Consider the following 26,897-nt stretch of genomic DNA (forward strand, 5'->3'; position numbering starts at 1 on the left):
AAGAAATATGCCAAGTTTGAAATCCTGCCTCGGTTCGTGATACATTAAAACCGGCATTCCATATACAGCAAGATTACATCTGTGGGTCCCTACACTCTCATTCCATCCCTCTTAAAATCCCATGTCAAATGTGTGATATGAAACTTCAAATAATGTGGTTTTCTTATTGCATTTGGCCATTGTTTATTACCCTATGTTGGATACTGAAGCGTAAAGTCATTTCAGGACCTCTATCGCTCCCACACACTTGATGCTGAGGGTGTCAGCATCAGCAATACTTCACAAAGGGGTTTATTGAAACATAAAAGGCAAAAGTTGTATTCTAACTTCTCAATGTAATGTTTTTTCAAGGGCATGTTAACACAGGCTTGGATTTTCAACTGCATTCACGCTGTTCATTTGTTCTCCACAACTTACAATATCTCACGCAGACTGACAACCTTCCAGGGGAATACATCGACTGGCTTGATTGATTTGTCTTTATTGAGTGCATTTAATACAATATTTCTTCTCAGAAAGTTACAACTACAAACTCTGACATACTCAGCACAATAAACAAATGTGTAACTGTACAATGACACCCCCAAACAAATGAAAAGATCCCTCCTGGTTGTGTCAAGTCTTATTTACAGTAGGTTGGATGAGTGTGTCCGTTCTCATGCTGCTATGTTGTGGCTTTCCAGTCTCAGTCCAGAGACATGGCTGGAGAAAAGAGCCACCAGTGAGATGTCTTTGAAAATGGAAAGGGACCGTTTCACAATGGCGTACTCTGAAAATGTAGGGAAAATCTGTGTCTTGATCCAAGCAATCTACTTTTTTTGACGAGCTGGAAATATCCCATTCCTCAAAATGTAGATAAATACTGATTTTGAAAACAGACAAACCCCCCCCAAAAAATTGGCGAAAAAATTCTCAAAACACTCCAAAAACAGCAATATCCTGGGAGACAAGTTTGTTTAAGTGGCAGGAGTATAGGAGAGCAAGGGAGTGAAAGTTCGAGTTAGGGTTTGGGCTAGGAGGTTTCTTATCTGCTGGGGGATTACTTAAAGTGGCACAATTACAAGGGGAGGTGAAGTCAATGTGACAATTAAACAGTCTAGAAAGTCAGCAATACCACCATAAAGTATGTCCACTTGAATAAGGAATGCGTCCACTTAGGAATAGGAATCTCTAAGTTTGCCTCAATGAGTCTGGGAGTGTCTGCATTTGCTGTTGGACCTTGACTTTTAATGAGACTGTCTGAATTACAGAAAGGCACTTTAAATGCAGAACACAGATAAGAGACCTCACAATGTCAGACTACTTTCACATTCAGTGCAAGTTCTCCAACTTCTCCCAGCTTTCATCTTCAAAATAACAACACTTTTTCCAATTCCACCAGTCTATTACCCAAATCAGTGGAGTGAAGCTGAACACTAACGTCCAACAGCTACCAAATTACTATTATAAAAAGGAAAACTTGAATAAGGACAGCAACGTTTTATGTGTCCCCACAGAATGAACAGATGTCTAATTTAGAAAGACTTAAAATTACATAATGACACTTTCTTCTTCAAAGTCTCTGCTTGAATGCAGGTGATACAATACTCTCAGTATTATGTTATCCATTAGGTACTGTTGAGACAAATTTGGCGAAAGTGTTTTTGTAACACTTAACCTGATGGGCCCTGACATACAGTACAGTCTGCTCTGCTCAGTAATAACTCTTTGTTGCCACCAATAACTAACTGTGAGGGGTTACCATGACACTGCTGAAGACAGCTCCTACTGTGATAGTAGTTAGAGAGACAATGATTTGTAATGGAGATGGCAGTTACTCTGTACATAGCTTCACATGCAGTCTAAGGCCTGCTGAGCAAATATGCACACAAATGAACAGTAGACACTTTTCAAAAGGTATTATGTTAGAAGGCTCCCACTTGTTACCCTGTAATCCGTCATATTTGAGCTGGGTAATGAATTTGATGCTTCAGTTCCAGCGTCTAGGTCCCCAGAAGAACACAGCCACCCACTTCAAGCTATTAACCTGCACTGTTCCAACAGCCCCCATCATCACCACACATCATTATGAGCTGATCGCAAATAGATGATGTCTATCATTAGTAGATATCAACGTAATTAAAAAAGGAGAGGAAGTACAAGGCAATGAAATGTCAGAATTTGATAGGAGAATGACCGGTCTGTAACGATCAGGATTCCCCCAGGCGTTTTGAACCTCATTCCTGCCACTTAATGGCTTGGCGTGGGAGGAAGTCACCTGTGTTAATTAAAAGGTAGCTTTGCAAAGTCCATCCCTATTACTTATATTCCCACTCTCTCTGTCATAATAACAACAACCTTCACTGACTTACAACATGCTTTTGACACAATTCTTTAACGCGCCTCGAGTGGCCCAGAATCAACACAGCATGGTCAACCCAACATGTCAAGCTGGGAAAGATGTTCTGTTGTCATATTTGAAAAGGAACTGGAAATGGTAGGTAACGTTCTAGGGTAGTAGTGTGGTGAAAGCACAAAGCACTTGAGACTGTCAATACAACTTTCAGATTTCATATAACCTTCACTGTCCCTGTAACATTTTTTCTCACCCTGGGTATTCGATGCACAACACTAGACACTTACTGACTCTTGCAGTTGTATGGGTTCAATGTCAATCTGGTCTCTGAAAGCCTAAAACATTACAAAGAGATATCTTATATGTATATATAAACAGTGTATCCTTTATACAGAATCAGTCATGTCGGTCTTTACCCCATGGATCTGCCTCCTATTGGGAAGAACTTCCAAGTGCCTCCATAGAAAATAACCCTTCATGACTACAACAATCCTAAACTATTCAGGTGAAACTAGCTGTTATTGCAAAAAATGCAAGCATAAAATTAATATCCATATAGTATTTACAAATCATCTTCAATATGAAGATTCATTTAAAAAGAAGTCAATCTACTTGTTTTGATTTTAATATCTTTTTTGTATCTTTTTTCAAATTTGGGTGACACCGTTTGATGCTGTTCTTTGGCTAAGTCATCCCATTGATCCTCACATACAGTAGCACAGGTTTTTTATATTTTATTTTTAGCACTTCAAGACCATCTGTCACGGCAAGCAAACAAACGCTCTTGCATTTACACTTGCTCTATTCTTCAGCAAAAAATAAGCCAACTTGATAGACTGCCGTGATTGAACCAGTGAAGTTGTTCTGAGGCAGAATCTTCTCTTATATCCCTTTGTACCTTCAGTAGACTAGAGGACAGGTATCTTTCCCTCTGGTGTTGAGAAAGTGTGTGTTGGGGGCGTGAATGTTGTTGTTAGATCAAGGCTAGTGTCTCCACCCTGGTGTATTCTTTAGGGTCATCAGGAGTTCTACTATGGGTTCCATGGTGGTGGTGGTGGCACCCCTGTAGTCAGGCCATGGAGTTGGGGGACTGGGCCATCTGGTCCCTCATAGACTGGACACTGCTCAGGATCTTCTTCTGATGGCCGGCCAGGGTCACTCCTATCCTCAACAGGTCTCTGACAAACAGGACAAACAGTGTCAACAACAAGGTTGAGAGATGGAGGTGTTCACAGTACAGTACCTCATGTCTGTGTGTTTTCTCTTGGATAGAATTATTGGGCTATGGATATTCTCATTGTCTATGTATTAGTACACGCACAAACAATCACACCATGCACAAAGACAATGGTACAATATTTTGTCTGCTTGAGGCAGAGCAGAAATACCAAACATGTAGGGATGGTTTCCAGCGCAGTAAACAATGTGCCAGATACACTCCCTGCTAGAGATAAGCACAATATATTTTTACTGTTCCCATTCATATGGTAATACACTGTTCTATTTACAATGGTAAGCCCAGAATGAACACAATTGGTTGAGGACTGCTGGGAATTGTTGCTGACTTGTACAGTAGCAGTCAAATGGACAACAACAACCTCAAGGCCATCTATTTGATCAGTCTGAACAACCAGCAGGTTTACATTTATTGTTATGTGTCTTGTCATGGAGCCAGAACTAAGCGATTTCTCCTTAATGAGCCAGCTGCAAAGTCAAAATGTACTGTATTGTAAAAATTCAGGAAAACAAAAATGTCCTTTTTGGTCTGAATTTAAAATTAGGGTTAGGCATTAGGGTTAGCAGTGTGGCTAGGGTTAGGGTTAAAATCAAATGTTATGACTTTGTGGCTGTGCCAGCTAATGACTAGTCTGCAGAGCTGCCTCCAGAACAAGATTCATGACAAAAAATGCTAACCTGCAAACAACCAAAGGAAAGCCAATCATTTGTCCTACTTTAAATAATTTGTATTCGTGCCACTATCAAACCAAAGTGATTAGTAAGACCTTGGCGACGTAGACCTATCCAGAGCTCTGAATGCCTGGTGGATTTGAAGCATGACAGTCCTGAGCTCCTATGGACATTTACTGAAGGGATTATTCCTGTGTCTGAGCCAGGAGCATGATTCCCATTATTCTGAGACAGCTTTTTGAAGGTGGATGTGTGACTGCAATGGCCTGTGTGGCTGGTTGGCTGTCTCAGTGAACCTGATTGAAAATTCATTCCAGCCTGCCCCATTACGCTACATCTAGAAGAGTGCAAATCTAATTATAGGGGGATAATACTTCTGAGACCTTCTGTAATCTGTGACAAATGAGTGTGTTGCGTGCGCCGTTTGCGTGTGTGTGCAGGTAGGTGTATGTATTCCATGACTGTTAGTGTAACACTTCTCAAAAAAGTAATATTGGGAACCATCTACCTGATCAAGGGCTGATCAAATATTCTATTGCTACAGTGGATAGTGATTGGAGGGTTTTACTGTTTGGTGACTCCTCATAAGATGGGGGAAACTAGGTGGGATATGACGACATCAGGACTTACTCAGAGGTGATCTGAGCCACCAGAGGTAAGGAGGTGAAGCCGGACCCCAGAAAGGTGTCTCTGTACTGGCCCATCTTGATGGCATCTAGCCAGTCCTCCACAGAGGTGAAGGTGGTGAAGTCTGGAATGGAGCGGCCCAGCAGGGGCTGAGAAGGCCTGTGGAGAAAAAGAGAGGAGAGGGATGAAACGGTGAAGGGATGTGGTACAGGAGAGGGGAAACCTGGGACAAGTGTTTCAGTAATATGGTTGGTGTGCTATGAAGGTGCTGCACGTGTTTCGTTGAGAGTCAAACCAGTTTTTACAGACGTACACTGCAGTGATGGTGGCCACAGCTTTGAGACTGGTAGGGTTGCGCATCATTTTGTCCAGCGTATTGACGATGTCAGGGAATTTGGGCCGGGCGTTTCTGTCTTTCTGCCAGCAGTCCAGCATCAGCTGGTGTAGTGCTGTGGGGCAGTCCATGGGAGGGGGCAGACGGTAGTCCTGCTCTATGGCATTGATCACCTGTACCAGGAGGAGAGGAGAAAGAGATGTCACATTTAAAGAGAGGAAAGGAATGAAAAAGAGAGGGACATAGTAGACTACACTGGGAGACTGAGAATCAAAAGGACACCCTGAGAACCTAGACTACCGGGATAGACAAAGGTGTTGGTTTGAACACATTGTTTGACAGCGAAACATACATATGAAACACAAATCTAATATGGAAAATGTCCATTGTGGTTCTAAACAATGGAAGAGTTCATAACCAATTGACAAAGGTTTTTGATGTGCTATATGTTTCAAGACACCTGCAACTGAACTGCTTCCAGATTGGAGGTTTCAGAACACCATAACAGAGCAGTGGATGCCCGCTCTAATAGGATTTCATTGGCACACTTCCAATGATACCATCATATCCAATTTAAGCTTCCTTACAGCTTGTCACTGCTTGTGTAAGACCTAGCTTTGTGTTTGTGTAAACACTAGCTGTAAGGAGGGGAAAGATACACCGAATACAATGTGAAAAGTTTTGTTCAACTTCACAGAAATTTGCACTCTTTGTGACCCAGGTATCTTCACTCTACATCCAAATCTGTCAATCAAAGTTTACAGTAACATCCCATTTGATTAATCTATTTTCTCTATCCATACAATCCTCAGCAGATTTTCTCTGGTCTCTGTGTTGCAGCTGAACTTCAGGCAGAACAACGGATACCACAGCTGATAATTGCTTTCAAAAACAGGACGGTCTGAAGGGATTTTGATATATCTCTGTTCCCTGATTTCTCTTTTATCAGAGAGAGGGTGGTCTCTCCAGACAGCCGTCAATCACCACAGCATAAAAGAAGAGACAGCTTTGCTATAGAAACCGGCAGGAGCCAGCTTCCTTGTGGGGGCTTGGGCCTGATTGCTTGTAAAATAAAAAAAAAGGAGAGAGTGGGAATTTAATGAACTATATACCGAGAGCTGGTCTGTGTTAAGAAATCTTCCCCCGCCCCTGACTATTCAACCTTGATTGCAGGAGAGTGGCAGGCAAGAGAGTTGCTGTCCGGGAATTCACTACGGGAGATCTCGTTAGTGTCTGAGGTAGGACTGTTGCAAATGGGAAGCAGTGCTTTCAACAATAATCTTCTTTACCTATAATCCTTCAGCATCTCTAGGTGGGTTACTCCAAGGATTTACAGAGTGCTGCACTGGTGGAGACTGCAGTGCCACTACACGGGCTCTGAATAAAAACTGCACACAACTACAGAGTCTGGCAGACAGACAGATCCACAACAATTCAGTAGTGTAATATTTGTGATGGAGATTTGAGGAGACCAGTGTTAAGTGTTAGTTTGATATAAAACGAGTATGAATATGAAATCCAGTGTCAATACAGACAAAAGCTCATTAGCAGACACCCATAATGACATCCTTAAATGAAATAATGAGCTCTGTATCATGGTATTCATTGTTTTTAATGCAGTCACATACAGTGCACTCAAAGTATTCACACCCCTTGACTTTTTCCACATTTTGTTGTGTTACAGCCTGAATGAAAAATTTAATAAATTGAGATTTTGTGTCCCTGGCCTACACACAAAACCCCATGATGTCAAAGTAGATTTTTATTTTTACACATTTTTACAAATTAATAAAAAATGTAAAGCTGAAATGTCCTGAGTCAGTAAGTATTCAACCACTTTGTTATAATAAGTTCAGGAGTACAAATGTGCTAAACAAGTCACATAATAATTTGTATGGACTTACTCTATGTGCAATAATAGTGTTTAACATGATTTTTGAATGACTACCACATCTCTGTACCCCACACATACAATTCTTTGTTAGTCCCTCAGTCAAGCAGTGCATTTCAATCACAAATTCAACCAAAGACCAGGGAGGTTTTCCAATGCTTCGCATAGAATATGGCAATGGAAAAAAATGCAGTTATTGAATATGCCTTTGAGCATGGTGAAGTTATTAATTACACTTTGGATAGTGTATAAATACACCCAGTCACTACAAATACACGTGTCCTTCCAAACTCAGTTTTTGGAGAAGAAGGAAACTGCTCAGGGATTTCACCATTTAAAACAATTAGAGTTTAATGGCTGTGATAGGAGAAACCTGAGGATGGATCAACAGTATTGCAGTTACTCCACCATACTAACGTAAATGACAGAGTGAAAAGAAGGAAGCCTGTCTTGTTTGCAATAAGGCACTAAAGTAAAACTGCAAAAAACGTGACAAAGAAATTGACTATGTCCTGAATACAAAGTGTTATGTTTGGGGAAAATCCAAAAACACATCACTGAGTACTACTCTTCATATTTTCAAGCATGGTGGTGGCTGCATCATGTTATGGGTATGCTTGTCATTGGCAAGGACAGGTTTTTTTTTTTTTACATAAAAAGAAACGGACTAAAGCTAAGTACGGGCAAAATCCTAGAGGAAAACCTGTTTCAGTCTGCTTTGAAACAGACACTGTGTTACGGCTCTCGTTTGTAGAAGGAAGAGTGGACCAAGGCGCAGCAGGGTAGGCGTACATCGTCTTTTTATTGATGACCCCAAAACAAAATAACAAAGACAAAAAAATGAAAGCGCACAGTTCTGTAAGGCTAAGAAGCTATACAGAAAACAAGATCCCACAAAACCCAAAAGGAAAAGGACAACTTATATATGATCCCCAATCAGAGACAATGATAGACAGCTGTCTCTGATTTGGAACCACACATGGCCAAAAACAAAGAAATAGAAAACATAGACTTTCCCACCCGAGTCACACCCTGACCTAACCAAACATAGAGAATAATACGGATCTCTAAGGTCAGGGCGTAACACACTGGGAGACAAATTCACCTTTCAGCAGGACAATAACCAAAAACACAAGGCCAAATATACACTGGAGTTGCTTACCAACATGACATTCAATGTTCCTGAGTGGCTTAGTTACAGTTTTGACTTAAATCGGCTTGGCAAGATTTTAAAATGGCTGTCAAGCAATGATCAAGAACCAACTTGACAGAGATTGAAGAGTTGTTAAAAGAATAATGTGCAAAGGTATTCGAGACTTACCCAGAAAGAATAGCAGCTGTAATTACTGCACATATATTGACTCAGGGGTGTGAATACTTATGTAAATTAGATATTTCTGTATGTCATTTTCAATAAATTTGCAAAAGTGTAAAAAAACATGTTTTCACTTTGTCATTATGCAGTATTGTGTGTAGATTGCTGAGAAAAAACAAATATTTAATACATTTTGAATTCAGGCTGTAACACAACAAAATGTGTAATACAGAAAGGGGTATGAATACTTTCTGAAGGCACTGTATCTATTAATACTGCAAGGAAGTTGTATAATACTCACGTCCTGGTTGCTCATGTCCCAGTACGGCCGCTCGCCAAATGACATCACCTCCCACATGACGATGCCGTAGCTCCACACGTCGCTGGCTGAGGTGAACTTCCTGTAGGCAATGGCCTCAGGGGCTGTCCATCTCACCGGGATCTTCCCTCCCTGGGGGGAGAGACAAAGACAAGGAAGAAAGAGAGGGAAATGTTTTAGACTGTAATCTTGTCTCTACACTGGCTGGTTTGACATGACATTTGACAGTTTTCTGCTTTTTAAGGCCAAGGCCAAACTGTAATAGCCAAAGACGAATGGAGAACCATATCTGTGAGCTTCCTCTTACAAATACACTGAAATCACCCCACCAATCAGAGTATTTATTCAAAACCTACAATCTCCATATCAAAAACATATGCAATGGACTTATTAAAACCAAGCGTTTTAAATAGCACTAAACATTCTTTTGGAAAACCTTCTTTTTTTATCACACACTTCTGTGATCGAAAAAGCCTTGGCCTCATGCATGTCAACATCAGAAGCCTCCTCCCTAAGTTTGCCTTACTCGCCGCTTTAGCACACTCTGCCAACCCTGATGTCCTTGCCGTGTCCGAATCCTGGCTTAGGAAGGCCACCAAAAACTCTGAGATTTCCATACCCAACTATAACACTTTCCGTCAAGATAGAACTGCCAAAGGGGGAGGAGTTGCAATCTACTGCAGAGATAGCCTGCAAAGTTCTGTTATACTTTCCAGGTCTATGCCCAAACAGTTCGAACTTCTAATTTTAAAAATGAATCTCTCCAGAAATAAGTCTCTCACTGTTGCCGCCTGCTACCGACCCCCCTCAGCTCCCAGCTGTGCCCTGGACACCATCTGTGAATTGATCGCTCCCCATCTAGCTTCAGAGTTTGTTCTGTTAGGTGACCTAAACTGGGATATGCTTAACATCCCGGCAGTCCTACAATCTAAGCTTGATGCCCTCAATCTCACACAAATCATCAAGGAACCCACCAGGTACAACCCTAAATCCGTAAACATGGGCACCCTAATAGACATTATCCTGACCAACTTGCCCTCCAAATACACCTCTGCTGTCTTCAATCAAGATCTCAGCGATCACTGCCTCATTGCCTGTATCCGCCACGGGTCCACGGTCAAACGACCACCCCTCATCACTGTCAAACTCTCCCTAAAACACTTCTGCGAGCAGGCCTTTCTAATCGACCTGGCCCGGGTACCCTGGAAGGATATTGACCTCATCCCGTCAGTTGAGGATGCCTGGTCATTCTTTAAAAGTTACTTCCTCACCATATTAGACAAGCATGCTCCGTTCAAAAAATGCAGAACCAAGAACAGATATAGCCCTTGGTTCACTCCAGACCTGACTGCCCTCGACCAGCACAAAAACATCCTGTGGCGAACTGCAATAGCATCGAAGAGCCCCCGCGATATGCAACTGTTCAGGGAAGTCAGGAACCAATACACGCAGTCAGTCAGGAAAGCAAAGGCCAGCTTTTTCAAGCAGAAATTTGCATCCTATAGCTCTAACTCCAAAAAGTTCTGGGATACTGTAAAGTCCATGGAAAACAAGAGCACCTCCTCCCAGCTGCCCACTGCACTGAGGCTAGATAACACGGTCACCACTGATAAGTCCGTGATAATCGAAAACTTCAACAAACATTTCTCAATGGCTGGCCATGCCTTCCTCCTGGCGACTCCAACCTTGGCCAACAGCCCCCCCCCCCCCCCCCCCCGCTGCTACTCGCCCAAGCCTCCCCAGCTTCTCCTTTACCCATATCCAGATAGCAGATGTTCTGAAAGAGCTGGAAAACCTGGACCCATACAAATCAGCTGGGCTTGACAATCTGGACCCCTTATTTCTGAAACTGTCCGCCGCCATTGTCGCACCCCCTATTACCAGCCTGTTCAACCTCTCCTTCGTATCATCTGAGATCCCCAAGGATTGGAAAGCTGCCGCTGTCATCCCCCTCTTCAAAGGGGGAGACACCCTGGACCCAAACTGTTACAGACCTATATCCATCCTGCCCTGCCTAGCTAAGGTCTTCGAAAGCCAAGTCAACAAACAAATCACTGACCATCTCGAATCCCACCGTACCTTCTCCGCTGTGCAATCCGGTTTCCGAGCCGGTCACGGGTGCACCTCAGCCACGCTCAAGGTACTAAACGATATCATAACCGCCATCGATAAAAGACATTACTGTGCAGCCGTCTTCATCGACCTGGCCAAGGCTTTCGACTCTGTCAATCACCATATTCTTATCGGCAGACTCAATAGCCTCGGTTTTTCTAATGACTGCCTTGCCTGGTTCACCAACTACTTTGCAGACAGAGTTCAGTGTGTCAAATCGGAGGGCATGTTGTCCGGTCCTCTGGCAGTCTCTATGGGGGTACCACAGGGTTCAATTCTCGGGCCGACTCTTTTCTCTGTATACATCAATGATGTTGCTCTTGCTGCGGGCGATTCCCTGATCCACCTCTACGCAGACGACACCATTCTGTATACTTCCGGCCCTTCCCTGGACACTGTGCTATCTAACCTCCAAACGAGCTTCAATGCCATACAACACTCCTTCCGTGGCCTCCAACTGCTCTTAAACACTAGTAAAACCAAATGCATGCTTTTCAACCGTTCGCTGCCTGCACCCGCACGCCCGACTAGCATCACCACCCTGGACGGTTCCGACCTAGAATATGTGGACATCTATAAGTACCTAGGTGTCTGGCTAGACTGCAAACTCTCCTTCCAGACTCATATCGAACATCTCCAATCCAAAATCAAATCTAGAGTCGGCTTTCTATTCCGGAACAAAGCCTCCTTCACTCACGCCGCCAAACTTACCCTAGTAAAACTGACTATCCTACCGATCCTCGACTTCAGCGATGTCATCTACAAAATAGCTTCCAATACTCTACTCAGCAAACTGGATGCAGTTTATCACAGTGCCATCCATTTTGTTACTAAAGCACCTTATACGACCCACCACTGCGACCTGTATGCCCTAGTCGGCTGGCCCTCGCTACATGTTCATCGTCAGACCCACTGGCTCCAGGTCATCTACAAGGCTATGCTAGGCAAAGTGCCGCCTTATCTCAGTTCACTGGTCACGATGGCTACACCCACCCGTAGCACGCGCTCCAGCAGGTGTATCTCACTGATCATCCCTAAAGCCAAAACTTCATTTGGACGCCTTTCCTTCCAGTTCTCTGCTGCCTGCGACTGGAACGAATTGCAAAAATCTCTGAAGTTGGAGACTTTTATCTCCCTCAACAACTTTAAAAATCTGCTATCCGAGCAGCTAACCGATCGCTGCAGCTGTACATAGTCCATCTGTAAACTACCCACCCAATTTACCTACCTCACCCCCATACTGCTTTTATTTATTTACTTTTCTGCTCTTTTGCACACCAGTATCTCTTCTTGCACATGATCATCTGATGATTTATCACTCCAGTGTTAATCTGCTAAATTGTAATTATTCGATTTATTGCCTACCTCATGCCTTTTGCACACATTGTATATAGATTCTCTTTTTTCTACCATGTTATTGACTTGTCTATTGTTTACTCCATGTGTAACTCTGTGTTGTTGTCTGTTCACACTGCTATGCTTTATCTTGGCCAGATCGCAGTTGCAAATGAGAACTTGTTCTCAAGTAGCCTACCTGGTTAAATAAAGGTGAAAAAAATTAAATAAATAAAAGATAGCACAGTGTCCAGGGAAGGGCCGGAAGTATACAGAATGGTGTCGTCTGCGTAGAGGTGGATCAGGGAATCGCCCGCAGCAAGAGCAACATCATTGATGTATACAGAGAAAAGAGTTGGCTCGAGAATTGAACCCTGTGGTACCCCCATATAGACTGCCAGAGGACCGGACAACATGCCCTCCGATTTGACACACTGAACTCTGTCTGCAAAGTAGTTGGTGAACCAGGCAAGGCAGTCATTAGAAAAACCGAGGCTATTGAGTCTGCCGATAAGAATATGGTGATTGACAGAGTCGAAAGCCTTGGCCAGGTCGATGAAGACGGCTGCACAGTAATGTCTTTTATCGATGGCGGTTATGATATCGTTTAGTACCTTGAGCGTGGCTGAGGTGCACCCGTGACCGGCTCGGAAACCGGATTGCACAGCGGAGAAGGTACGGTGGGATTCGAGATGGTCAGTGATCTGTTTGTTGACTTGGCTTTCGAAGACCTTAGCTAGGCAGGGCAGGATGGATATAGGTCTGTAACAGTTTGGGTCCAGGGTGTCTCCCCCTTTGAAGAGGGGGATGACAGCGGCAGCTTTCCAATCCTTGGGGATCTCAGATGATACGAAGGAGAGGTTGAACAGGCTGGTAATAGGGGGTGCGACAATGGCGGCGGACAGTTTCAGAAATAGGGGGTCCAGATTGTCAAGCCCAGCTGATTTGTATGGGTCCAGGTTTTCCAGCTCTTTCAGAACATCTCCTATCTGGATATGGGAAAAGGAGAAGCTGGGGAGGCTTGGGCGAGTAGCAGCGGGGGGGCGGGGCTGTTGGCCAAGGTTGGAGTCGCCAGGTGGAAGGCATGGCCAGCCATTGAGAAATGTTTGTTGAAGTTTTCGATTATCACGGACTTATCAGTGGTGACCGTGTTATCTAGCCTCAGTGCAGTGGGCAGCTGGGAGGAGGTGCTCTTGTTTTCCATGGACTTTACAGTATCCCAGAACTTTTTGGAGTTAGAGCTACAGGATGCAAATTTCTGCTTGAAAAAGCTGGCCTTTGCTTTCCTGACTGACTGCGTGTATTGGTTCCTGACTTCCCTGAACAGTTGCATATCACGGGGGCTCTTCGATGCTATTGCAGTTCGCCACAGGATGTTTTTGTGCTGGTCGAGGGCAGTCAGGTCTGGAGTGAACCAAGGGATATATCTGTTCTTGGTTCTGCATTTTTTGAACGGAGCATGCTTGTCTAATATGGTGAGGAAGTAACTTTTAAAGAATGACCAGGCATCCTCAACTGACGGGATGAGGTCAATATCCTTCCAGGGTACCCGGGCCAGGTCGATTAGAAAGGCCTGCTCGCAGAAGTGTTTCAGGGAGCGTTTGACAGTGATGAGGGGTGGTCGTTTGACCGTGGACCCGTGGCGGATACAGGCAATGAGGCAGTGATCGCTGAGATCTTGATTGAAGACAGCAGAGGTGTATTTGGAGGGCAAGTTGGTCAGGATAATGTCTATTAGGGTGCCCATGTTTACGGATTTAGGGTTGTACCTGGTGGGTTCCTTGATGATTTGTGTGAGATTGAGGGCATCAAGCTTAGATTGTAGGACTGCCGGGGTGTTAAGCATATCCCAGTTTAGGTCACCTAACAGAACAAACTCTGAAGCTAGATGGGGAGCGATCAATTCACAGATGGTGTCCAGGGCACAGCTGGGAGCTGAGGGGGGTCGGTAGCAGGCGGCAACAGTGAGAGACTTATTTCTGGAGAGATTAATTTTTAAAATTAGAAGTTTGAACTGTTTGGGCATAGACTTGGAAAGTATGACAGAACTTTGCAGGCTATCTCTGCAGTAGATTGCAACTCCTCCCCCTTTGGCAGTTCTATCTTGACGGAAAGTGTTATAGTTGGGTATGGAAATCTCAGAGTTTTTGGTGGCGCTTCCTAAGCCAGGATTCAGACACGGCAAGGACATCAGGGTTGGCAGAGTGTGCTAAAGCGGTGAGTAAGGCAAACTTAGGGAGGAGGCTTCTGATGTTGACATGCATGAGGCCAAGGCTTTTTCGATCACAGAAGTCAACAAATGAGGGTGACTGGGGACATGCAGGGCCTGGGTTTACCTCGACATCACCCGAGGAACAGAGGAGTAGTAGGATGAGGGTGCGGCTAAAGGCTATCAAAACTGGTCGCCTAGAGCGTTGGGGACAAGGAATAAAACGAGCAGATTTATGGGCGTGGTAGAATAGATTCTGGGCATAATGTGCAGACCAGGGTATGGTGGGGCACGGGTACAGCGGAGGCAAGCCCAGGCACTGGGTGATGATAAGAGAGGTTGTATCTCTGGACATGCTGGACTCAATGGGTGAGGTCACCGCATGTGTGGGGGGTGGGACAAAGGAGGTATCAGAGGTACGGAGAGTGGAACTACGGGGTCCATTGCAAACCAAAACAATGATAACTAGCCTGAACAACAGTAGGCAAGGCATATTGATATTTGAGAGAGACATACAATAAGGCATAAAGTGATTGCAGGTCATGATTGGGAGAGCTAGCTAAAACAGCAGGTGAGATAACAGCAGCTAGTCAGCTAACAGAGCAACAGAAGGTAAAAATGGCGACGACTGGGCAGAGAGGGTCGGATTAACTACACACAGATCCTGAGTTAAGGCACAGAGCCGACAGATAAAACACAAATAAACAGAATGGAGTACCGTGAATTAATGGACAGTCAAGCAGGCATCAGCTATGTAGCCAAGTGATCATAGTGTGTCCACGAGCTTCAATGCCATACAACACTCCTTCCGTGGCCTCCAACTGCTCTTAAATGCTAGTAAAACCAAATGCATGCTTTTCAACCGTTCGCTGCCTGCACCCGCACGCCCGACTAGCATCACCACCCTGGACGGTTCCGACCTAGAATATGTGGACATCTATAAGTACCTAGGTGTCTGGCTAGACTGCAAACTCTCCTTCCAGACTCATATCAAACATCTCCAATCCAAAATCAAATCTAGAGTCGGCTTTCTATTCCGCAACAAAGCCTCCTTCACTCACGCCGCTAAACTTACCCTAGTAAAACTGACTATCCTACCGATCCTCGACTTCGGCGATGTCATCTACAAAATAGCTTCCAATACTCTACTCAGCAAACTGGATGCAGTTTATCACAGTGCCATCCGTTTTGTTACTAAAGCACCTTATACGACCCACCACTGCGACCTGTATGCCCTAGTCGGCTGGCCCTCGCTACATGTTCGTCGTCAGACCCACTGGCTCCAGGTCATCTACAAGGCTATGCTAGGTAAAGTGCCGCCTTATCTCAGTTCACTGGTCACAATGGCTACACCCACCCGTAGCACGCGCTCCAGCAGGTGTATCTCACTGATCATCCCAAAAGCCAACACCTCATTTGGACGCCTTTCCTTCCAGTTCTCTGCTGCCTGCGACTGGAACGAATTGCAAAAATCTCTGAAGTTGGAGACTTTTATCTCCCTCAACAACTTTAAAAATCGGCTATCCGAGCAGCTAACCGATCGCTGCAGCTGTACATAGTCCATCTGTAAACTACCCACCCAATTTACCTACCTCACCCCCATACTGCTTTTATTTATTTACTTTTCTGCTCTTTTGCACACCAGTATCTCTTCTTGCACATGATCATCTGATGATTTATCACTCCAGTGTTAATCTGCTAAATTGTAATTATTCGAATTATTGCCTACCTCATGCCTTTTGCACACATTGTATATAGATTCTCTTTTTTCTACCATGTTATTGACTTGTTTATTGTTTACTCCATGTGTAACTCTGTGTTGTTGTCTGTTCACACTGCTATGCTTTATCTTGGCCAGGTCGCAGTTGCAAATTAGAACTTGTTCTCAACTAGCCTACCTGGTTAAATAAAGGTGAAATAAAAATAAATAAAAATAAAAACATGCTGACTATACAGTGGGGCAAATAAGTATTTAGTGAGCCACCAATTGTGCAAGTTCTCCCACTTAAAAAGATGAGAGAGGCCTGTAATTTTCATCATAGGTACACTTCAACTATGACAGACAAAATGAGACAAAAAAATCCAGAAAATCACGTTGTAGGATTTTTAATTAATTTATTTGCAAATTATGGTGGAAATTAAGTATTTGGTCATCTACAAACAAGCAAGATTTCTGTCTCTCACAGACCTGTAACTTCTTCTTTAAGAGGCTCCTCTGTCCTCCACTTGTTACCTGTATTAATGGCACCTGTTTGAACTTGTTATCAGTATAAAAGACACCTGTCCACAACCTCAAACAGTCACACTCCAAACTCCACTATGGCCAAGACCAAAGAGCTGTCAAAGGACACCAGAAACAAAACTGTAGACCTGCACCAGGCTGGGAAGACTGAATCTGCAATAGGTAAGCAGCTTGGTTTGAAGAAATCAACTGTGGGAGCAATTATTAGGAAAAGGAAGGCATACAAGACCACTGATAATCTCCCTCGATCTGGGGCTCCGCGCAAGATCTCACCCTGTGGAGTCAAAATGATCACAAGAACGGTGAGCAAAAATTCCAGAACCACACGGGGGGACCTAGTGAATGACCTGCAGAGAGCTGGGACCAAAGTAACAAAGCCTACCATCAGTAACACACTACGCCACCAGGGACTCAAATCCTGCAGTGCCAGACGTGTCCCCCTGCTTAAGCCAGTACATGTCCAGGCCCGTCTGAAGTTTGCTAGAGAGCATTTGGATGATCCAGAAGAAGATTGGGAGAATGTCATATGGTCAGATGAAACCAAAATAGAACTTTTTGGTAAAAACTCAACTCGTCGTGTTTGGAGGACAAAGAATGCTGAGTTGCATCCAAAGAACACCATACCTACTGTGAAGCATGGGGGTGGAAACATCATGCTTTGGGGCTGTTTTTCTGCAAAGGGACCAGGACGACTGATCCGTGTAAAGGAAAGAATGAATGGGGCCATATATTGTGAGATTTTGAGTGAAAACCTCCTTCCATCAGCAAGGGCATTGAAGATGAAACGTGGCTGGGTCTTTCAGCATGACAATGATCCCAAACACACCGCCCGGGCAACGAAGGAGTGGCTTCGTAAGAAGCATTTCAAGGTCCAGATCTCAACCCCATAGAAAATCTTTGGAGGGAGTTGAAAGTCCGTGTTGCCCAGCAACAGCCCCAAAACATCACAGCTCTAGAGGATATCTGCATGGAGGAATGGGCCAAAATACCAGCAACAGTGTGTGAAAACCTTGTGAAGACTTACAGAAAATGTTTGACCTCTGTCATTGCCAACAAAGGATATATAACAAGTATTGAGAAACTTTTGTTATTGACCAAATACTTATTTTCCACCATAATTTGCAAATAAATTCATAAAAAATCCTACAATGTGATTTTCTGGATTTTTTTTTCTCATTTTGTCTGTCATAGTTGAAGTGTACCTATGATGAAAATTACAGGCCTCTCTCATCTTTTTAAGTGGGAGAACTTGCACAATTGGTGGCTGACTAAATACTTTTTTGCCCCACTGTATTTATTTGAAAAAAAGATTAGTTATGAGTGTACCAACAACACTGGCTCACCATGCAATTCTTTTCATGAACATTGATGAACGATGCTCATTACATATTTCCCACCATGCATACAGCACACCCTGGGGGGATTTCTCTTACAACTCCTGGAAGAGTGTACTCTTAACAGCACCAAAAGCCCTGGACGTGTACGCTTTTGGATCAGCCTGATTCCAAAGGAACTGCAGGCTTACACATCCCTCCTCCGGATCTAGCTACATGCTCTACAGGGAACATATGTATGAGTGTGTGCTGTTAGAGAATCACATTGGGCTGATGGTGGATCCCATCTATTGGAGACAGTTGAATTAAAGACCTCTGTAAGCTGGACTGAAAGTCATGAAGCTCAAGTCCTGTTCTGATTGTTCTGGGCAGAGAGTCTTGGGGTTGAAAAGCCTGTGCTGTGAATTCACAGGACTGAGAGAAAACCTCTGATGAGTGTTAAGCAGGGAAACCTCCAGCAGTAATATTCCTATGCCATCAACAGCTAAATGGACCTGATGCTTACAAGTCAGTTGTTGATTCAAGAATAACATATGTTTTACTAAGGATCTATTTTAGAAGGAAGGTTTTTGATGTGGAAGTGTATTCAGTGTGACAACATGAGAAAGTAACCATTGTTCAGAAGCATGCCTTGAATCAGATTCTCAGTTCTTGTGCATTTCATTTACAGCGCTTTGAGACACTTTCCCTCTGTGTGTTCTTTTGACTCCTGGAGGCAAGCTCAGATGTCTCTTCCACAACAGAAGAAAGGAATGCTACAGCATAAAAAATACTACAAATCCCAGTATTTCCTGCTGAATGTACTATGCTTCAATGGTTAGCTCGTTTGAGGCCGCATTGCAGATCCCCTATAATTAACGCTATGGGGGAGGCAGCCAAACCGCAGGTTTTTAATAAAGCAAATTGTTGAAATGCAGAGGAAAACAAAAGGCTTGGCTCACTGTATATTTATAATGAATAGAGTCGACTTTCTCTCTCTACCCAATAAAAACTGCGAGAAGAGAGAATTCCCTCAGGGAAACAAGGAAATTATGAAACTTAAAAGTGTTGACAGTATTACAGTAAGGTCTATAGTCAACAAAGCGTCAGAGCTCCAGACACTGTGTGATGTCTAGTGTAAGGACTGGAGAAGGCATAATGAATGAAGAGAGATAGTGTAGGGAGTGGAGAAGGCATAATGAATGAAGAGAGATAGTGTAAGGAGTGGAGAAGGCATAATGAATGAAGAGAGATAGTGTAGGGAGTGGAGAAGGCATAATGAATGAAGAGAGATAGTGTAGGGAGTGGTGAAAGGCATAAGGAATAGAGAGAGATAGTGTAGGGGGTGGTGAAAGGCATAATGAATGAAGAGAGATAGTGTAGGGAGTGGAGAAAGGCATAAGGAATAGAGAGAGATAGTGTAGGGAGTGGTGAAAGGCATAAGGAATGGAGAGAGACAGTGTGAGTGGAAAAAGGCATACTGAATGGAAAGAGATAGGAGCCTTTATTAATTTTACAGTACAACTACTGATATCATTAAAAGCTGCTGTGTTTTGGTACTGCGTGTTGGTTACACCATGACTGTTACTTAAATGAATGACAAGAATTACATGTAATAATTTATTGAAGTATTTGAAATGGATGTCTTCTTTTTGAGATGTATGCTAACCTACATACAACACATACAGAAACAACCGCTCTCCTGTATCTCTCCCTAGCACAAACACAGGCAAACCTTTCTCCTGTATCTCTCCCTAGCCCAAACACAGGCAAACCTTTCTCCTGTATCTCTCCCTAGCACAAACACAGGCAAACCTTTCTCCTGTATCTCTCCCTAGCCCAAACACAGGCAAACCTTTCTCCTGTATCTCTCCCTAGCACAAACACAGGCAAACCTTTCTCCTGTATCTCTCCCTAGCACAAACACAGGCAAACCTTTCTCCCTCTGTTTCCTTTCCTCTCCCTCCCTCTCATGCACACACACACACACACACACACACACACACACACACACACACACACACACACACACACACACACACACACACACACACAATCTTCATGTAGTATGCATTTACACACATATAACGTAAGCTCATAAATCTGCCACAGCAAATCATAAATAGTAATGTGAAGCCTAACCAGATTACTTTGTTTTCCCAATCTTCAAGGATAAATTAGACTATTAATACGGCAGAGGGGTGATGAAAAATGCATTTCATGCCAGCCGGCATAATTTGGTTTATGATCCCATTGGGTGAAGAGAATGGCACTTATTCTGTAAAAAAATACAACTCCAGGGGTATCGAGGGCTGGCTTTTCCCATCTCACATTCTTGTTTTTATAGTACAGTTAAACCCAAATCAATATGGCCCTACTCCAGATATGTATCATTGGGACATTTCAGCAAAGCAGGCTTTTCCCCTCCGTCTCCAGTGACTGTCATCCCTTTTTAAAGCCAAGTGGGTTTCACACTGTCAAAACCATGAGGATATATATCTACATTGTAGGAAGCAGGGAAACACTGCATTAATGGCAATTTAGAGAGCAGTACAAGTTGTATTGATATTTTCTGGAAAAACAGTTTGTGGAAACACACTAGGTAGATACGCATTGATACAGTACAAACAGGAATGGGAACTAATTATCACGTATACCTCCCTAACATAAAGCATTCCCATGGTTACAGCATTACTAATGCTCTAACCTATTTATATATTGACAAACTTACTTTATATTTGTGTCAATGTTGAGCTGTTGAAGTCACATAATGCACAAGGAACAAGGTGCTTGGCTTAGATAGAGTTCATTTAACGTATCATCTTTCACCTATGAAGGACTGGACATCAATTATTAGATGAGAAAATGTAAATGGTGAGCCACCCACTGTGCAGTTCTGGTGCTTTTTGATAGCTTGTTCTGTACAGCTTTGGGCCTCTACATTCTTCTGTCTCAACTCTCTCACTCCCCATGATGTGTGTGACATTTACAAAGGCCTAAAAGTCACTGCACACACTCACACTACAAATCTCCCCTACAAAGGTGAGTAAAAGAGCCCCTCATGGCCAAAGCCATCATATCAGGTTTATTATAATATGAGTATAATATGTGATATAAACAATTAGCAATTAGATTGTATGTATCCCTTGTGCAATTCCTCAGTGAAATCGAACATGCTTTTCAATTAGTAATTGACTGCCAATGGGTTGCAGTCAGCAACTTAAAGACTGCGGTTGGAAGTAGGAGAAATGCTTTACCTCTCCAATAGCTGTTTGTTTGTTTTTATCAGGTGCGGTTAAGAAATAACCTTTTCACCTCAAAAAGCCCTTTCAGAGCCAACCAACAGAACATTGGCTGGAGAACTGGAATTAAAAGGGCAAGCAAACAGAAAGAAATCAATTATGTTGTTTAGCAGTGCAGTCTGAGGTGCTCAGGGTAGAGCTCGTTAGGTGAAAAGGGTGACCCCAGCCCAGATAGCTCTGTTTCCCATTTCAAACAGCAGTGGAGCAGCTCAGCTCTGTAATGGAAACAGCTAGCCTGTTGGCCAGGTTCGTTTCACATGTTGAGTTGGGATATGATGAGAAACTGAAGCATTGGAGCTACCCCTGCCATATTTGTCACATCAAACCCATCTTATAGGAGAGAGAGCTCACTTACAGTGGTTGTTCCTTTAAAAGTTGCAGCGTACTGCAGCACAGCTTGCATGGTGCAGCAGAATTCAATGGCACATTATTTAAGTGTCAGCCATAGTAACCATTAAAGCTAGTTAGTGCTAGTTTGACCACCAGAGAGCATCTTTGAGAAGCATTTGATAGCCTTCAATAGTGGCTGTACTAGAGAATTTAAAACCCTTTTTTTGTAAGAACATAGTCTATGGGACTAATTTTAAGACATTTTGATTAATATTATGGTGTTTCTATTCCAAGAATATGGAGCTGTACAACGTGACGATCGGGAGTAGGCTACAGTACTAAGAGCTTAACATTTCCACACCCTCATTGTATAATTGTAGTCTAACCAATACCCAAATGGAGATTTAGTGAAAATAAAAATCTCATTGATTTATCAAGACCAGTCCCCATGCTTGTCTCAGAGCAGCGCGAAACGGTGCTGAAATAGTGATCACAGCAGGTAGGCTATTGCTTAAAATTCTATTGCTTCTAACTTCAATATGCTCTTTAAATAAATAAGACCTACACCATTTTTAACAGCACATTAATCAACACTAGTGAGACTCATGTCGCCTACGGTAGGCCTACAGTATATCGGATTTGTATTTTTTTTATGACGTGACCGACAATAATTACATATGGGTCTCCCGGGGGCAGCCGGCACAGTTATCGAACCTACATCTGTAGCAACGCATTTTGCACTGTGATGCAGTCTCTTAGACAGCTGCGCCAATCAGGAGGGCTATTATAATACTCTACATGGTGTCCAGGTCAGGATAACCAAAACATTTCTTTATTAAAGACTATCAGAAAGAATGCTGGTACTTATTTATTTTGATCCAAAGCCACAAATGAGTGAGTCACTCAGCTTTATGTAGGTGCCGGGCTATATGACTGTGCCGTCAACTTGATAATACTGTATATAACGATAATTTGGAGGATATTTTGTTATCAAAAAAAAGAAAGTGAGCGATTGTAATCTGAATAAAGGCCAAAATAATAATTATGTTTTTAGAGGGAGAGAAACGCTGAGCCAATTGAGCGCCGCCCTATGGGACTCCCAACCAAGTTTATTTGTCACGTGCACCGAATACAGTGAAATGCTTACTTACAGGCTCTAACAAACAGTTAAATTTTGAAGTAAAAAAATAGGTATTAGGTGAGCAATGGATAAGTAAAGAAATAAACAACAACAGTAAAAAGACAGTAAGAAATAACAGTAGCGAGACTATATACATTAGCGAGGCTATAACAATAGTGAGGCTATATACAGGCACCGGTTAGTCGGGATAATTGAGGTAGTATGTACATGTAGGTATAGTTAAAGTGACTATGCATATATGATAAACAGAGAGTAGCAGTAGCGTAAAAGAGGGGTTGGCGGGTGGTGGGTGGCGGTACACAATGCAGATAGTCCGAGTAGCCAATGTGCGGGTGCATCGGTTAGTCAGGCTAACTGAGGTAGTATGTACATGTAGGTACGGTTAAAGTGACTATAAATATACAATAAACAGAGAGTAGCAGCAGTGTAAAAGAGGGGTTTGGGGTTGAGGGGACACACAACGCAAATAGTCTGGGTAGCCATTTGATTACCTGTTCAGGAGTCATATGGCCAGGGGGTAAAAGCTGATGAGAAGCCTTTTGGTCCTAGACTTGGCGCTCCGGTTCCGCTAGCCATGCGGTAGTAGAGAGAACAGTCTATGACTGGGGTGGCTGGGGTCTTTGACAATTTTTAGGGCCTTCCTCTTCCTCTGACACCACCTGGTGTAGAGGTCCTGGATGGCAGGCAGTTTAGCCCCAGTGATGTACTGGGCAGTACGCACTAACCTGTAGTGCCTTGCAGTCGGAGGCCAAGCAGTTGCCGTTCTAGGCAGTGATGCAACCAGTCAGGATGCTCTCAATGTTGCAGCTGTAGAACCTTTTGAGGATCTGAGGACCCATGCCAAATCTTTTTAGTTTCCTGTGGGGGAATAGGCTTTGTCGTGCCCTCTTCACGACTGTCTTGGTGTGTTTGGACCATTCTAGTTTGTTGGTGATGTGGACACCAAGGAACTTGAAGCTCTCAACCTGCTCCACTACAGCCCTGTCGATGAGAATGGGGACGTGCTCGGTCCTCCTTTTCCTGTAGTGCACAATCATCTCCTTAGTCTTAGTTAAATTGAGCGATAGGTTGTTATTCTGGCACCACCCGGCCAGGTCTCTGACTTCCTCCCTATAGGCTGTCTCATCATTGTCGGTAATCAGGCCTACCACTGTTGTGTCGTCTGCAAACTTAATGATGGTGTTGGAGTCGTGCCTGGCCAAGTCGTGGGTGAACAGGGAGTACAGGAAGGGACTGAGCATGCACCCCTGGGATACTCCAGTGTTGAGGATCAGCGTGGCAGATGTGTTGCTACCTACCCTCACCACCCTGGGGACGGCCGTCTGGAAGTCCAGGATCCAGTTGCAGAGGGAGGTGTTTAGTCCCAGGATACTTAGCTTAGTGATGAGCTTTGAGGGTACTATGGTGTTGAATGATGAGCTGTAGTCAATGAAAAGCATTCTCATATAGGTGTTCCCTTTGTCCAGGTGGGAAAAGGCACTGTGGAGTGCAATAGAGATTGCCTGATCTGTGGATCTGTTTGGGTGGTATGCAAATTGGTGTGGGTCTAGGGTTTCTGGGATAATGGTGTTGAGGTGAGCAATCACGGTTGGATGTGATACGTAATAATAATAATACGTTTTGTTGTATTATTTGTTTTGTCTTTTCTGGTGGATTAAACTGAAATTGCAACCAATCACGGTCAGTTGTGATACAGTCAACCCAACTAAGAAATACATTTGACGATAGAATTCTCCCCCTACCCTCCTAGGCAAGTCTATTGTCCAGCTACCTGCTAATAGCCATTATGGCGCTATACAACGTGACCGTGTGTGTTTGAAGGCGTATTTTCCAGTAAGCAACAATTTGTTTACCTTCATTATGAATTTTGTTCCAATATTTATTTAATTTTGTGATATTTATTCGCATAGTAACTCATTATGGATCCATAACTAAATAAACATCTGTATTTTGAAAGAGTATTTTTATCATTATTTTATCATTGAAAGCATAAAGATGCTGATGAAAAAATACAGTACTGTACAGTATATGCTTTATCCTGTCACGGCCGTCTGTTGAAGAAGGTGTGGACCAAAGCGCAGCGTGGTAAGTGTTAATGTTTTTTTAATTAAAACTGGACACTGAGACAAAATCACCAAAAATAGAACAACACTAAAACAGTTCTGTCTGGTGCAGACACAAAACAGAAAACATTGAAAAATGAACATAGAATGGCCACCCAAATCACACACTGACCAAACCAAAATAGAGACATAAAAAGCTCTCTGCGGTCAGGGCGTGACATATCCAACATTTTGCGGTTGCATGAGGTCGCCAACACGCAGCTTTGTGTAGGTGCCGAGGCTATATGACTGTGCCATCAACTTGATTATTTAGCAGACATCACTTGCTTATATTCAGTCAACACATACTTACACTGCCGTTCAAAGGTTTTGGGTCACTTAGAAATGTCCTTGTTTTTGAAAGAAAAGCACATTTTTTGTTCATTAAAATAACATCAACTTGATAAAAAAAACAGTGTAGACATTGTCAATGTTGTAAATTACTATTGTAGCTGGAAACGGCAGATTTTTATGCAATATCTACATAGGCGTACAGAGGCCCATTGTCAGCAACCATCACTCCTGTGTTCCAATGGCACATTGTGTTAGCTAATCCAAGTTTATCATTTTAAATGGCTAATTGATCATTAGAAAACCCTTTTGCAATTATGTCAGCACAGCTGAAAACTGTTGTACTGATTAAAGAAGCAATAAAACTGGCCTTCTTTAGACTAGTTGAGAATCTGGAGCATCAGTATTTGTGGGTTCGATTATAGGCTCAAAATGGCTAGAGACAAAGAACTTTCTTATGAAACTTGTCAGTCTATTCTTGTTCTGAAAAATGAAGGCTATTCCATGTGAGAAATTGCCAAGAAACTGAAGATCCGGTACAAAGCTGTGTTCTACTCCCTTCACAGAACAGCTCAAACTGGCTCTAACCAGAATAGAAAGAGGAGTGGGAGGCCCGGTGCACAACTGAGCAAGAGGACAAGTACATTAGAGTGTCAAGTTTGAGAAACAGACGCCTCACAAGTCCTCAACTGGCAGCTTCATTAAATAGTACCCACAAAACACCAGTCTCAACGTCAACGGTGAAGAGGCGACTCCGGGATGTTCCTCTGTCCAGCAGAGTCTGTGTTCTTTTGCACGTCTTAATTTTTATTGGCCAGTCTGAGATATGGCTTTTTCTTTGCAACTCTGCCTAGAAGGCCAGCATCCCGGAGTCGCCTCCAAACCGTTGACGTTGAGACTGGTGTTTTGTGGGTACTATTTAACCTGTTGGGGATGGGGGCGCTGTTTAGACTATTTATGCTAATGTGGCTAATTTTTTAAACGGCTTCCCACAAAATCCTTGATCGTACAATATGCATATTATTATTATTATTGGATAGAAAACAGTCTATAGTTTCTATAGGAGTTGAAATTTTGTCTCTAAGTGGAACAGAGCCCATTCTACAGCAATTTCCCTGACATGGAGTCAGATTTGAGAAACGTTGGCCACTTTTCTGAAGTCATTTAAAAGGGCACTGTCGTTGCTATGACTATACGGACACTTCTTACGTCTTCCCCTGGATGCCTTTACGTGATGACGATTCCAACGGGCTCGATTGCTCGTTCACAGGCCCTACAAATGAAAAAAACCTTTAGCTAGCAAGTCTTTTCTTGCTGCGTAATGCGCGTGGAAGACACCGACCCTCTCCTGTTCCAAGCGTTAGTTTAGCCTGTTATATTTCTCCGGTCATCTTTTCACTCGTTATAGGAGTTACAAACATCACAAAGTAGTTAATTTAAAGCGTTTTATAGCAATTTATATCCGTTTAGTGCGATTTTGGGACATTTATTTTTGCAACGATGTGAAAAGTTGGGCACGCTTTTCAGTTCATCCCGAACGTAGTTGACATTTCCACATGGCAAGAGGACAGCTTTCCACCAAAAGACGATTTCTCCCAAGAAAGGATCCTTTGCCCAAGATACTGATGGAAGAACAGCTCAAGGTAGGACATTTTTATTATGATAAATCGTGTTTCTGTCGAAACATTTTAGTGGCTTAGGACGCCATGTTTTTTGACGTAGCTTCGCTTGGCGCAAACTGTATTGAAAAGTAAGGATAAATTAAAAAATGTAATAACGCAATTGTATTAA

The 26,897-nt window shown here is 43.1% G+C and overlaps 1 protein-coding gene across 1 annotated transcript in view; it reads right to left on the reverse strand.

The window, feature by feature from the left end:
* Positions 1-465: 465 nt before the first annotated feature.
* Positions 466-26,897, reverse strand: part of LOC129810604 (ephrin type-B receptor 1-like) — a 235,345-nt gene continuing 208,913 nt past the window's right edge. Inside the window, exons 14-17 of the mRNA XM_055861287.1 lie at positions 8,712-8,861; positions 5,184-5,377; positions 4,874-5,029; positions 466-3,513 (exon numbers count right to left, since the gene is read on the reverse strand). Of these exons, the coding sequence (XP_055717262.1) occupies positions 3,405-3,513; positions 4,874-5,029; positions 5,184-5,377; positions 8,712-8,861 (609 nt within the window). The 3' untranslated portion in view covers positions 466-3,404. The remainder of the gene's footprint in view (positions 3,514-4,873; positions 5,030-5,183; positions 5,378-8,711; positions 8,862-26,897) is intronic.

Source organism: Salvelinus fontinalis, chromosome 14, assembly GCF_029448725.1.
Source record: "Salvelinus fontinalis isolate EN_2023a chromosome 14, ASM2944872v1, whole genome shotgun sequence".
Classification (NCBI taxonomy): domain Eukaryota; kingdom Metazoa; phylum Chordata; class Actinopteri; order Salmoniformes; family Salmonidae; genus Salvelinus; species Salvelinus fontinalis.